At 38.6% G+C, this 14,522-nt stretch overlaps 1 protein-coding gene across 1 annotated transcript in view; it reads left to right on the forward strand.

Moving 5' to 3' along the window:
* Window positions 1-14,522, forward strand: part of TRIM44 (tripartite motif containing 44) — a 97,572-nt gene that overhangs the window by 56,300 nt on the left and 26,750 nt on the right. The window contains exon 5 of the mRNA XM_015586401.2: window positions 9,990-10,047. Coding sequence (XP_015441887.1) covers window positions 9,990-10,026 — 37 coding nt within the window. The 3' untranslated portion in view covers window positions 10,027-10,047. The remainder of the gene's footprint in view (window positions 1-9,989; window positions 10,048-14,522) is intronic.

Here is a 14,522-nt window from a genome sequence, read left to right on the forward strand (position 1 = left end):
AAAATAGGACTCACAAAGCATACCTGTTGTGAATTTCTATTTCTGTGGATGGAATAGGGTAGAGTGACTTCTTAGAAAATAAAAAGAAGACTTGGAAAGGTGATGGATTTGTTGTTTAGGTACTTTGCTCGTCATGGCTATTAGTTATAAACCCTCAGAGATTGTAATAGTGAAAGTAAGCTAAGCATTCCACATCAATTATCTATCTCATTTAATTCTTACAGCAACCTAGGATAAAGCTGCTATTATTATTCTCATGTCAGACTTAGATATATATGTTCAGTACCTTACCCAAGGTTACAGAGCTAGTAAATCAATATACTGAATCCTATTATCTTATTCATTTGTATTTATAAAATAGAACCTATACTACTTTATAGAGAAGTCATAGTCCCAATCTAGAACAAAATCAAGCTTAAGTAGATATAAACAGTTATAATTTTAAAAAAACACTTTTTTTCTAGTAGGACTAGGTAAGTCAAAAAATAAAAATAACTGAATGAGCAGTATTAGAGAATGTCCTGTCATGCTTTTGAGATCCTTCGGACTTGTAGCTCATAGATTAGCCCTATGTCCCAAGCCTTAATCAGGTGAATGCGTGAATCTTGTGCCACAAGGCAAGTTAGAGCTTGGAAGAAGAGGTGACTTAGTGACATTACACAGTACAAAAGACTGTCCCAAACTTCTTTAGTGATAATTTTAACAGAACTTCCACGGTTTATGTATTTTTCATGGGAAAAATGCTATAGTGCATGTAGCCAAGACTTCTCTGTATTCCAAAGAGAGGGAGAAGGAGAAGGAGGAGAAGAGGGAGGAAAGAGGGAGATGGTGGGGGCAGAGGGAGAGGGAGACGGAGATGGTGAGGGGGGAGAGAAAGAGAAATTTTACTTTAAAACAGTGAGTCTCAGTAGGAGGAGAAACAGCATTGATCAGTGGTATTTATTGAGCACCTGCTTTGTTCCAGGCATTGTATTTGGTGCTGGAAATACAGTTTTCAACAAGACATTTAAGGTCCATGCCCTCAAAGAGCTTAGGTTCTAGAGTGTCAAGTAAGGATTGAGGAATGTAAGTGGTATGTAATTTAAAAACACATTTTAAAGAAACCTAGTTCCTTCCTTAAAGCCTATTATAGGAAATAAAATTTTCCCAGTCCTTCTAGCTGGTAGAAAATGTGCAAAAGATAGAATAAAAGAGAAGTATAGATTGATGATCACTACTTAAAACTATGAGCTCCCCTCTTTTTTTCAGAGGTTTGACAAACTAATAAGTTGATGTTGCCTTTGCAAATGAAACAATTAATATCAAAATTTGGGAGCTCAACTGACAATAATTATGCTGGAAAATGTAATTTTGCCTGCATAATAGAGGTAGGATTATTTCAAGGAGATCTCATTAATGTGCTGTTCATCAACAAAGAACAGTGTGACCTTTCTCTTATTAGATTAGTGCGGGGTCATGATGCAAAAGGCTGTTGGAATAATTCTCAGTCTTCTGTTCTAAGAAAATAAATTAAGCACTGTCTAGAAGTCTAAATATGGAAATTGAAATCATTGAAGACAAAAACAGTGTGGCCACTCATTCTGGAATCAGCATAACCTTCTGTCATTTCTGGAAGTTTCATTCTTTTATTCATTTAACAAATTTTTATCAAGTGTCTACTATGTGCCAGGAAGTGTTAGATGTTAGAGCTATAGTAGAAATTAAAACCAAACATAGTCCTTATTTTCACAGTGCTTACTATGTAGTATTTGCTCTTTCCTCCATATTTCAGGGGCATCTATTCCATGTCTGCTTAACTCTCTGAAAGCTTAAAGATTCAGCAGCCTACTAAAATGATGCATGTCATGTACAGTTATGAATGGAAATCTCCCAATGCAGAGATTCCCAGATATATTAGACTGAACACTAATTACCTGAGTTGTTGACTACTTCTTCTAAACTAGGGTCCCATGGTTCAATAAGTTTGGCAAATGCCGCTTTTTTTCCCACCTCTTAGAGTTCCACAGTTAGGCTCTGAGTAACTCAGTGATGTTCGTCTTCAGTAGAATTTCTCCGTCCTTCAGTTTTCTCATCAGTCATTAGGGCTAATAGCACCCACCCAGTCTGTGTTAAGGATCAAGTGAGATAATACATGTGTATGAAAGTATGTAAGAAATGCAAATAAGAAATGTAAATGATGCTATATACCCTTCAAAGTATAGAGCACTAAACAAGTTAAGTAGAATTGGATGATATAAAGTCACAAAGGTTTTTATAATGGTATTTGTTAAGGTATAATTGTATTTACAACCTGAAGTTCATATATAAATCATTTAAACAAACATTTACCAGAAATAACAAAGGAAACAAGAAAGTTGACCTTGATTCAGCACAGTTACAATTTATAGACATCTCTGCACACAGACATCTCATTTCCTTATTCTAACAAACCTGAGAGGTGATTTTGTTATCTCCATATTATGTAGATGAGTAATTTGAATGAGAATAAGTGACTTGTCCAAGGTTAGCCAGCTAGAGCTAGAAATGGCAATAGTCAGAACTTGAATTACATCCTTATTCTACATCCAGTGCCTTTGCTCTCATAGCTGCTTTCATTCAGAACATAACTCTTGTTTTCCTCCTCCCTCTCCAAAGTGCTTCTACCCATGAGTTCTTCTCAGTAAATGGCATCATGTGTCTGAGGCTAGTAACCTAGGAGTTATATTCAATCTCTCTTTTCTTCATATTCCATATTAATTAATCATCAAATTCTCTCAGATTCACCCTCAAGTATACATTAAATATACACCAGGAACTTCTTACCACTACCACCACCCCATTCTGGTCCAACTCACATAACTTCTCGCTAAGAATCCTACTGCTTTCTCCTTGTTACCACTCTTATTCATCCTTCCCCCATCTACCTCCACTCCCCCCTATTTTCTTGTTCACATAGACACAAGAGTGATCTTTTAGGATACAAAGGATATCATGTAATTCTTCCATTTAGAATGTTCCAGTATGAGTTATATCATGTTTGGAATTTGCTTCAGAGTAACCTGGGTGAAAGGGGGCCTATAAATTCATACAAACTGCAGCTCCCACCTACGTCTCCATCCTCATGCCTGCCACTCACCGCATTGTTCTCTTCAGTCACACAGCGTTCTTACTCTTCTTCACACAGGCATGGTCTTTATTCCTACTTCAGGGGCTTTGTGCTTATGTTTTCTTCTGTCTGAATGCGCATCCCAGATCTTTACATGGCTCACTCTCACTTTATCCAGGCCTCTGCTGAAATATTACCTCTTTAGATCTTCTGCTTTGGTTATCTGCATATACTTGTCACTAGATAAGAATGTATAATGTATTTAACTTATTATTTTCTTTCTTCCCCAGTAGAATATAAATGTCATGAGTACCCTGAAAGCTTTGCCTTTTAAACCACTGTATTCTTAGTGCCTACAACATTATAGGCACACATTAATTTTTTGAATAAATAAATAGCTATGCAAACCCCATTTTCTAAGTTGTGGAGAGAACTCTGGTTTAGAATAGGAAAATCTTAGTTTCACTTGATCCCATTCTCAATCCGTCACCTTGTACAGGTCATTTACCTTCAGCCATTATTTGGGAGTTTGCTTTTGTTATTCACAAAACTCCCCAAGTGATAGAGTTTGGGGGGCTGGGTGGGGATTAAATGAGCAAATGTATATGAGTCCCTTGAAGATAATATGTTACAGATATGGAAGAAAAAGCCTGTATGTGACTTTCAGAGCCTGATCCCCTCAAGGGCAGGACTGGTAGGGAATTTACACAAATCCATTTCTTAGTATTTCTCTGCAGCTCTATACTTTTAAGGCTTGTCATAGACTCTACCCTGGTAATGTTAGAATCGTAAGCCTGAGAGCTTTCATTCATCCTCAAACCCTAGCCTAAAGAACAACTTGCCCAAGCCATATGGTTCTCATGTGACTATGTGAAATAATGCTTATGCATCATAGATTTTGCTAAGAACCAACTAATATTAAAGTATCGAGGTATAGTTCACTTGAGCAAGACTTCCTTAATGATGGGAAAATCTTCTCTTGATTATTCTCAGTCTTATTTTGTTTCTCAGAACATGCCACATTGTGTTTAAATAAATGAGTAACACTGTCATCACAAAAACGAGATCTAACTTTAATGCTGTTCAGAACAAGAAAGGCTCATTCCATGTGGTTGCCAGATTGATTTAAAGGAACTGACCCTTCTGTCTTAAATACTGTCCCCCAGGTGATCAGGACTCCTTTCAAAGATTTGTACTCTCTGCTGACTTCTGCTTTTGTCCACTCAGCCTCTGTGGTGGTCTTAGCAGTTCCAACCTCCTTCTCCCATACCTCATCTAAGGAGCCATCTTTCTTACCGCTCTGACCAGCGTCAGCACTTGTCATTCTGAAACATTTCTTTCTCGATAGAAACTGACAGATAATGTCGTGAAAAGTTCTAATTGCTGTAAGTTGTGTTATCATTTGTATCACGGATCCTATAGCAATGAAGTTCCTTACCAAATATGTGAAATACAGTCGTTCACACAAAAGACAGAGAGGGAGACAGTTTCTTTGTTAAGAGGAGAACTAGACTGTTCTATGACCTTAACCTGTTGCTACCTCTACTCTCAGGTTAGGGGGAGGCAGGTAGAGAGGGAGAGGAGCTGTTACCTGCTTCTGGAGCCTATCTGACGGCTGAGACAGATTGTGGTACCAAGAGGAGTTTCAGTAGAAGAGACTGGCTCTGAAGTGTGGAGCTACCTCCACTTAAGGTCCTTTGGTTCTTTCTTAATTAAATCAAATGACAAATGTTGGTTCCATGTTATAATGATGAATGGGAGAAAAGTAACTGATTTTCTGTGATAGTAACTGGTAAAACTATAATAGAATCCACTTATTGAAAACTAAGTGCCCAGTAAGTACTAAGCAGTTTACACGTGAATGTTGGTCTGGGCTTTGAGGCTTTGTGTTCATGGTAATCTTTCAGTTGCATAACAGAGGTATGCTAACATTACCTTAGTTAAGGAGAAGTTGTGGTAAGAATGCTCAGGTAAGTAAAGAGGACAGAGAACAGTCTCGGCCTCCTTACATTCCTCGTGGAAACATCATTCCAGATGTAGTGCCACACAGATGGCCAGTGTCCATGATGCCTCTTCAGCAGCAGCTTCTGTTGCTATCCCTCCAGTGCTCTGCTATGGGGAGAGTCAGCTATCTTTCTGTTTTTTAATCTGTACAACTCCTACCTTTTTTCAAGGTCCAACTTAGTTCCCTCTTCTTTGACTCCTTCTTTGATCCTCTAGTTTTTATAGTTCAGTTTTGGACTTACTACTTTCTCCTCTGTTTTGTAATTATCTGTATGCTATGTCACACCAATAGCCTGTGAACTTCTGAATAGCAACATCTGTACTTGATTTTTTTAAATCTCAGCAACACATAGCAGTTCAGTTATACTGTTTGCTAACTATATATGTGAGCAATACTTTGCCATGTTCCAAACTTGGAAAATGACTGACTGGGACTTGTGCACCCTTAGCCATTCCTTAGATAGTAACAAACATGGCCATAATCGCTAAAACTGATTGAGGGCTAACTATGTGCCAGGCGCTGTTCTAAGAGTGTTACGTGTCATGATTTTATTTAATCCTTATAATATCCTCACAGGTGAAGAGGCTGTTACCACCCCTATTTTTTAGGAGAATTTAAAATGAAAAGAATAAATAATTGGCCCAAGATCACACAGCCAATAAATGGTAAAGGGCTGAGGTTTGAACCAAAGCCGTCTGGTTGCAGAGTCTATGTTCTTAGTCACCTCTCTCTGCTGCCTTCTTCAAATCACTATTGTAGGCTTGCACAGAAATGAATGAATGAATGAATGAATGACAATTTAAATATTTAGTAAATAAATATTAAATGTTCTCCCATGCACATCTGCTCTAAAGAGAGGTTTTAATCTTTTCTACTTAATATATTTAATCTAAAGAGGAGTGTTACTCTATTTAACTATTTTAATCTAAACTATTCTTTGCTGTTTTCGTATAAAGCTACACATGAGCCCTGTCTGCTGTTTGAGCCTTCTGAGAGGGGCAGGGATGCAGTAGGGAGAGTTTTCCAGAGAGTAAACTCTTAGGACTGTGGTAAAATAACCCCTGGAGAGGTTTGGGTAGTACTTTCTCTGTCCTTGGCAAGTGGTGGGCTGCAGAGGTGCTTTCATAACAGCGGCCACCCTTTCAGCTTCAGAACTGTGTGCCTTGTGCATGAGGAGATTGGAGAACAGCATTCTGTCTGAGCCAGCAGTAGTGCAGGCTGCTGTCTGGAAAATCAGGGTGAGAACTTAAATATATAATTCTGAGATATTTCCCAAAATAGATAGACTTTTTGTGCTGATTCCTGCTTTTCCAGTTGAGGCCTGACCATTTCCTCTTTCCTCTTTTAAAACAATCTGTCTAGAAGGTGTTTCTCTTCCTGCCCACCTTTGAGTGATAGGGCTAACATCTGAGAAGAAAGACGTCATCTCCCCCTCCAAAGGTTATGTTTCTGAAAACAAAACACAACTTTCAGTCTTGAAAGTTGTTTAAAATTCAGTCTTTGACTCTGGAGTTCTGAGTCAAAGTGAGGAGAGCTCAAGCCAGACATCTGACTCCCCTGAGGACTGGAGCTACAAAGGGTGAGCTCTTGCCCTGAATCAGCCACCATCAGTTGGTAAAAACAAGTCTTTAACTGAACCTTGACCAGGTGCTTAGGTTTGTGATTCAGTGGAATATTTGCCTGCAAGTAGCTTACAACCAAGGGGAAATGGCGGAAGCTAATTAAGATTATAATATGTGAAATGATCAGACAACAATAAGATAACACATAATTAAAAACCAAATGTGTGTTTCAAACTCTAGCAGTTTTAAGAGTTCTCAGAATCAGTGTAATGCACTGGTTAACGAATATGGGCTTTGGAGTCAGAGGTTCTGGGTCTGAATTCCAGCTTCATCACCTATTAGCTATTTAACCTTAGCCCTACTATTTAAACTCCCTAGGCCTTGGTTTTCTCAACAGAAAAAGGAGATAATAATGGTGTCTAAAATAAGGTTACTGTGAGGATTAAGGAGATAATTATTATTCGTTTAGTTAAAAAAAAAAAAAAAAGAAAAGAAAAACCTGTTGAGTACCTTCTTTTTGCAAGGCACTGTTATAAGTGCATGGGATATGCAAATGATCCAGAAATCTCAGTGATAACAACAAACATTTATTTCTCTCTCATACTACATGTCTACTGTGGTTCAGCTTTAGCTCTGCTCCTTTCTCCTTCATTCTGAGGGAGGTGGCTAAGAACATAGAGTTTGTAACCAGTTGCTTTGGTTCAAACCCTGGCCCTTTACCATTTACTGGCTGTGTGACTTTCGGCCAATTATTTAATCTTTTCGTTTTAAATTCTCTTCATCTGGAAAATGGGGAGTGGTAACAGCTTCTTCACCTGTGAGGATGTTATGAGGATTGAATGAAATCATGACACGTAACACTCTTAGAACAGCGCCTGGCACATAGTTAGCCCTCAATCAGTGTTAGCGATTATGGCCAAGATTGTTACTATCTAAGGAATGGCCAAGGGTGCACAAACATGGCAAAGTATTGCTCATGTATATAGTTAGCAAACAGTATAAAAGACCTGCGATGTATTGCTGACATAAAAACAAGTGCAGATGTTGCCATTCAGAAACCCCCTGTGTGGGACATGCTGGAAAAGAGAAAAGAGCAGAGGCAAAGTGTGCAGCCGACCCCAGTAGAGCAGGGGATCACTGTTGAGGCTGAATGAGAAGTGATTTCAGATGGAAGGAAGTATCCTGAAGGCCTACAAGTTTACAACGTTATTGCAATGATTCAGATGAAAGATCTTGAAGTTCTAAGCTTGGATAAGAGCAGTAGCAAGGGGAAGAAAAGACTAGGTGGGGAAAACATGGGAAGGGGAAGTGGAGAGGACTTAGTGAGTGGCTGCATTTCAAGAATAAAAGAGAAAAATGGAGCTAAATCAAGAGCACTGGCTTCCTAGCCTAGCTCTACAGTTAGTTATATAGACTCAGAAAAGTCATTGTACCTCTCTGGGCTTGAGATTGAACATTTATAAAATGAGAGGTCTGACTTTGATGGGGTCTTGAGGTTCCTTCTAGCTCTGCCCATCTGTTGCTCCAAGACTCCAAGGTCTTTGTCTTAGGAGACCACAGACTACAGGGAGTGGTGCTATTGGGAGGGAAGGTTGGTTTGGGGAGAAAGATGTTATAATAACTGTTTTGCATTTATCTTATCCATTGGGTGTGCGCTTTTCCTCTTTGCCTTTGCTCATATGTTCTCCTTGGCTTTCTTGTGAATCCAAAAATGAGATAGAATTTATTTTTCCTCTTCAAAGTAGGATTCTTGGAAACACAGAAGGCCTTGAGGTCATGGAACTAATGTAGTCTTGGATACAGTGTTTCTCCAACATCTTTTGGTATCCGAGCATCTTTATATACTCTTCTAGCATATTTCACTTTATGATGACATCACAGTGTCAGCCTGGGAGTCTGGGAGAAATCTTATTTTCCCCCACCCCCACATAGCCATAGAATTAGAGACTTCTGCCAACTTTTCCTCCTTCTCAAGGGCATGCTTTTGCCTTTCTTTTATTTTTACTTGCTCCTACCCTTGGGGAGAAGAGTAACTTCTCTGATTGGTGAGAGTCTGGCAGTCATTTGGCCTCTCTTCTCTGTTGTACATTGTTAATGTGTTAATCACTGCACTGAAAAGACAACATGGCCCTGTCTTTCTTCTCTTTTGCTTTCCTAGATCACTCGATTTAGGCAGGATGGGCCATCCTTGCTCTTTTCTCTATTGCAGTAAGCAGATTAGGAAGGAATTGCCTCTGATGGATCCAGATAGGTCCTTGTTTCAACTCCCCATTAATGACTAGATGAGTAAATTAAGTCATTCCTTCCCTGGGATTCAGATAACTTTACGTCAGTTAGATAGTTGGCAGAGGAACCTACTGTAGCTGCAGACACCAGTCCATCTCAGTCAGTACTGTATTTTATTAATAGGGTCTTCATTAACAAAAGTAGTACCTTGATCGAAGTTCAGCTTATTATGTCTCTCGCACTCTTTGTTTGAAATTGGAGAATACAGTGAATAGGTGACACCATGACCTTCAGCAGAACCCATCACAGTTGTTAATGGCTTGCTTTCCCCCTTCCTCAACTTTGCCAGTAGGAAAGTGTAGTTACTGCTAAAGAGGAGGCTATTCTCACCACACATCATAAGAAGTTTGCAAAGCTGAGTTGCCATCAACCAGTGTCTACTTGACCCATAAACTCTGTTTCCAGAATCAGTCTAGCTCCATATCCTGGCATTCTGACCATTTCAGGCAAAATGTTGGGTTTGTACTTTTTTAAAGTGGTCATTTTAGTTAATGATTACTTTGACGTTTCAGTATTAAATTTATTGTACAATATGAGCTCAACAAAACAGAGTTGCACTTAATAGTTTGGAGGGTTTTAATCTTCCTATCTTCATCCCCATTCTATATATCCCATGCAGTATTTTGAAATACATTTTTTTAACTGGAAGATACTTAAATTCTGACATCATGTTGGTACTTTTTTTTTTTTTTTTACTATAAGTGAAAGCTCAGTTGAAATGGTTAAACCAATTTATATAAGTATTTGTAACTCAGTTGATTTGTAACAGAAAAATTTTAAATCTTAATTATTGTTTTCAGGACCTCTCCCATGAGATGAAACTGATGGGTGTTGATTTATTCTACCAGCATGTATGCCAGACAATGTGCAAGGCACAACAGAGATAAAGAATGAACCATAGTTCCTGCTCTCAAGGCACTTGTGGTCCAATTGAGAAATAAAACTCACGAGCAAAGAATTGTAATATAATTCTCCTACTGAGAAGAACTCACATAGAGAAACGTGTTAATTGCTATGGGAGTCAGAGTAAAAAGTGACTAATTCTTCCTAGGAAATCAGGGAAGATGTTGACCTGTTCAAGCCAGTGACCCAAACAGAGTTATACAACAGTAAGTTGATTGGAGGAAGGTGGAGAATGGACATCATAATAGTAAGATCTGTAAGTTATAAGGGGATTTTGAACTGTGGTTCACAAGGGGCAAGTATGTACTCTATCACTATTTAAGTCCTTTGTCAGCTTCATGCTTTATTATGTAAGAAGAGAGCTTTGGCAACACTTATCCTTCTGGTTCTCAAAAGAGCATGGCCATAATAGAAATAAACTTGGCAAATTTTGAGGCTGCCATAATTGGAGGCTTTTTCAACTTTGAAGTTTCATTTATTCATCTATTCATTCTCTCCCCCTCTTTCCGTGCAATCTAAAAGGAAGAGATTTAGTTTTTTTTTTAACCATCATCTACTCTCTTGGTTGTTTTCTGTTATAACTATGGCTCCTGTTTCTTATTTTATTAATCAGAGACTCATTGTAAGGAACAGAAATCCATCCAAACTAGTTCAGATAACACAGTGGGGTATGGAAAGGAATCGGTACATCTCAGGACGTAGTCGAAGGAAGTATTTCTGTGCCTGGTGGAGATCAGAGTGGGAATTGGTTATGAAAAGAGATATCAGTCTCCATTCTTTTCATTGTTTCTTTCTCTTTCCTGCTTCACTCTCTACCCTGTGGAGCAGCCTCTTTTGTTTACTTCTGTCTCTCTTCTTCCCATTAACTTCAGCTTGCCCTGGTGCCACTTTGGCCACAGCTCTATAGCAATTTTATGATGCAGGATTCAGTATTGCCTCACCACAGTCTCAAGAGAAAACCAAGCCAATTTCAATTAGCTGTCCTTGTATTAGGTTGTCGTACCTCATCCAGTCAGCTACAATTAAAAAAAAAAAAGTGTGCAGGGGGAGAGGTCTTGTGGATTATAGGGCTTCTTCTCCCAATGGTCGGGGCAGGACAGAAGGGTAAATTGGGAAATATAGGCAAAATTGAATTATATTCCATTATGCTGCGCTAGAAAGGTGAACCCTAGTGTATAATGTAAGATGGCAATTTAGTGTTTCTTGACACAGTTATTTTAATAGTTAGACAACAGAGTGCCCGTGTTAGTATCTAGTGTCCATTCCAGAACAAGTTCCATTTCTTACACACCTAGCATTTCACAGATAAATAGAATAGCAATCATTCAACCAGCATATAGCTTCTAACAGCACCCCTGTTTCTCATTTGCTGTGTGTGGCCTCTTACAGGTTTGGGTATATGAGAAAAACCATGAACTTGAGTCACTAGAATTAGTTCCATCTCTTGCTAATTTGGTGAATGTAAACTAGTTCCAACTTCTTAGAGCCTGTTCGTGGAAATAGGGTTGACTTGTCTCTGGGTACTTGTGAGGAACACATCATAAATGTGTGTTGAAAGATTTTGTGACTAGTAAAGCACTATACAGAGGAGTTCAGTTTTTCATAAGAACAAAGATATAAGTTTTTATTTGACAGCATGAGGTACTAAGAAATAGACCCTCTGGCATCTGCTCACTTAAGGCTTTAGATAAAACTCATAAGCACACCACATTCCTGGTTCTCCAGCCCTAAATATTATGCTGTCACCAAGCTCTTGGAGTTCATCGAATAAAAGGTGTAATGGAAGGTAATACATGCAAGCTTCTCCATTAGTATGCCTATCATCATGACTCCTGTTCATGAAAGAAGACCTTTTGTATTGCTCATTTTTGAACTGGAACTATTTTAATCATAATAGTCATAAATGGACTTATCTGGGGTGCTTCTCTTAATTAGATGGTGATGGTAAGAGAAAAACATGGATCACAAATTATTCCCAATTTGCAAATGAGTAACAGAAGCTAAATGATTTGTTGAAGGTCAGATAGTAAGCTGAAGAGCTAGGATTCAACTCAGTTCTGACTCCAAATCCCACATTTTCCCCATTATGCTTCACTGCCAAAAAGTGCCATTTGTTAGACAAAGAGTTTTAAATTCTGAAGCCCATGGAGGGTATATGGGGGTTGTTGGTGGTAAAAAGATTGTGAAGTATAGTTTAATCCAAAGACCACAAACTGATGTCTCCTCAGCTGAATCTGGCCTAAAGATGTGTATTGTTTGGCTCATAAGGTGTTCTTTCAATTTGTGAATTACTGACCAGCATTTAAAAATTAGATTTCACAGCAGATTGTTTTCATCTTTTGAAAATTCTGAAGTTCTGTCAGTACTGGATCCACATTCCCCATGATATTGACCACCTGGCCCCTTATGTGGTGCATGCACTTTACAATTTACCAGTCTCCACCTGGTCCGACTCACTTATTTCATTCATTTATATAACCTACCAGGCCCCTAAAAATATTTGAGTCTGCAATGCCTGGGCTAGTCCAGATTCCTCATTATGTTGCTTGGTTATAGAGTTAAATTCATTCCCTGGCCATAATCACATCTTTTGTACCCTATACATTTTTATGTCTTGGTCTTCTTATTTGTTATTTTAAGGTCTTTAGTGCAAACTTGTCTGTTTGGCTCTACTATATCTTTGAGAACAGGAGCCACACCCTCATCATTTCAACAGACATTATTAGCATTGTTTCAGGGGCTGGGAATGCAAAGCTGAGTAAGATGGAGCTCCCACCCTGAGGAAGGTCATAGTCTAGCCATGTTTCTTTTTAATTCATGAAAGCATCTAGCACTATGATAAGTACCAAGTGCATAGTCAAAACCTACTTGCTAGGGTATAGTGATTAACAGAATGGGGTTTGGTGTTATAAAAACCTAAGTTAGAGTGCTGACCCATTATTTATTGCCCACTTAGGCAATTTGTATAAACTCTTCAGCTTCAATTTTCTTATCTGTAAAATGGAAAAATCATAGTGCCTGTGGGGTAAAATAAGGATTTAATGACCTGAGGCTCATAAGAGGTTAGGTACAGTATTTACATTTAATAACTGCCAGTATATGTTGACTCTTATTACTAGGGCTAGATATGCATGTAGTTGGCGCTCAGTTGATGATTGTCGAATGAGCAAATGAATAGGTAGAATGAATTGAGTTTAAGTAATTAATTGTGTTCAAACAGGCAAGGATGACGGCAACTGTAAAAGGGTCTCCAGCAGGCCTGGAGACCACGGATTTTTGATGACTTTGAATGCTCTAGTTTTGGTGACATTAAAGGAAGCACATGTTGTGGCAGAATCAGCACCCAAAGTGCTTTAGAACAGATTTATAAGCTTACCTCTGTGGAAAAATAGCAGCCCCAGTTTAATATAAGTTTATATGAGATTGAGAAGCAAGTAATAAATCTCTAATAATTGTGCAAGGTAAACTCATGCTCAGTGTCTTGAGAATCTACTCAGGACTTCAAAATTGGCCCAGTACAGCAGCTTGAGATTTCTCTGTGAAGAATCCTTGCAGTTGCTAAGGTGACTGCTTGGATGGGAAAAAGCATTAGACCATTTTCCCAGGGCTTCTGGACTCCTTCCTTTTTTTACAGCCTTCATAGACAGGCAAGAGGAACTAATTTATTTACTGTATGCCATCACTTATCCCACTTAATTTTTACACTGACCCTATGAAACAGTGTACTATACAGATGACAAAACTGAAGCTCAGAGAGATTAAGGGATATGTTCCAGTTCTTGCACATCTTGTAAATGACATGATGAGGGCTCTGGCTCTTTTCATAACTCCATGTAACCTCCCAAAGCCAACCCTACCATCTCTTAAGTTTTCATGATGGCCATCAACACCATCCTTATTCCCACTCCCTAAAGGAAACTCAAGTAAAGGCTAGCAAAACGCTGTGTAAACACATACTGCCTTTCTTTTTATTCATTTCCAACATGTTTATTAAGCACCTACATTATGCCAGACACAGTTCTTATTGCTGAGGATACAGAGTGAACAAGACAGATGAGATTCCTTCCCTGGTAGAATTTAATTCTAGTGGGAAGAGATAGACCAAAACAAAAAACCTAGTAAACCACTAAATGAACAAAATAATTTCAGATAGCAGTATTGGGAAATGAAACAGGGTGATTTGATAGAGACTGGGGAGAAGAAGCTATGATAGATAAAGTGTTCAAAGAAGGGCGATGGAGGTCACTTTTGCGCTGAAATCTGAGAACAGAGGAGCCAGCCAAACAAAAATGAGCATAGGGAGCATTATAGACAAAGGGAACAGGAAATTCAGACTTGAGGCTGAACACTGGTGACTGTCACCAGAAGACCACTTCATGTTTCAGACTTTTTTAAAAATGTAATGCTCATAACAGTGGATAACATTTCTGATTTGTAATCTGAATGATAATATTACATTATTAGATCTTATTATTTTTCTGGGTATTTTGGTGGAGCTAGTAATCTTACTTTAAGAAGGCTGTGATCTATACAGGTCATGGAGATAAACTGGCTTTATAAGAAGAGAGAAGACACAAGAGTTTACATCTGTTTCCTAACAGAGAACCACATATTGTAGGCTTAACCTTAGGAGCTATATGCTGCATTCAGGGATGGTAAGGATCCAGATATGGCAGAGTCA

Source organism: Pteropus alecto, unplaced genomic scaffold, assembly GCF_000325575.1.
Source record: "Pteropus alecto unplaced genomic scaffold, ASM32557v1 scaffold71, whole genome shotgun sequence".
Classification (NCBI taxonomy): Eukaryota; Metazoa; Chordata; class Mammalia; order Chiroptera; family Pteropodidae; genus Pteropus; species Pteropus alecto.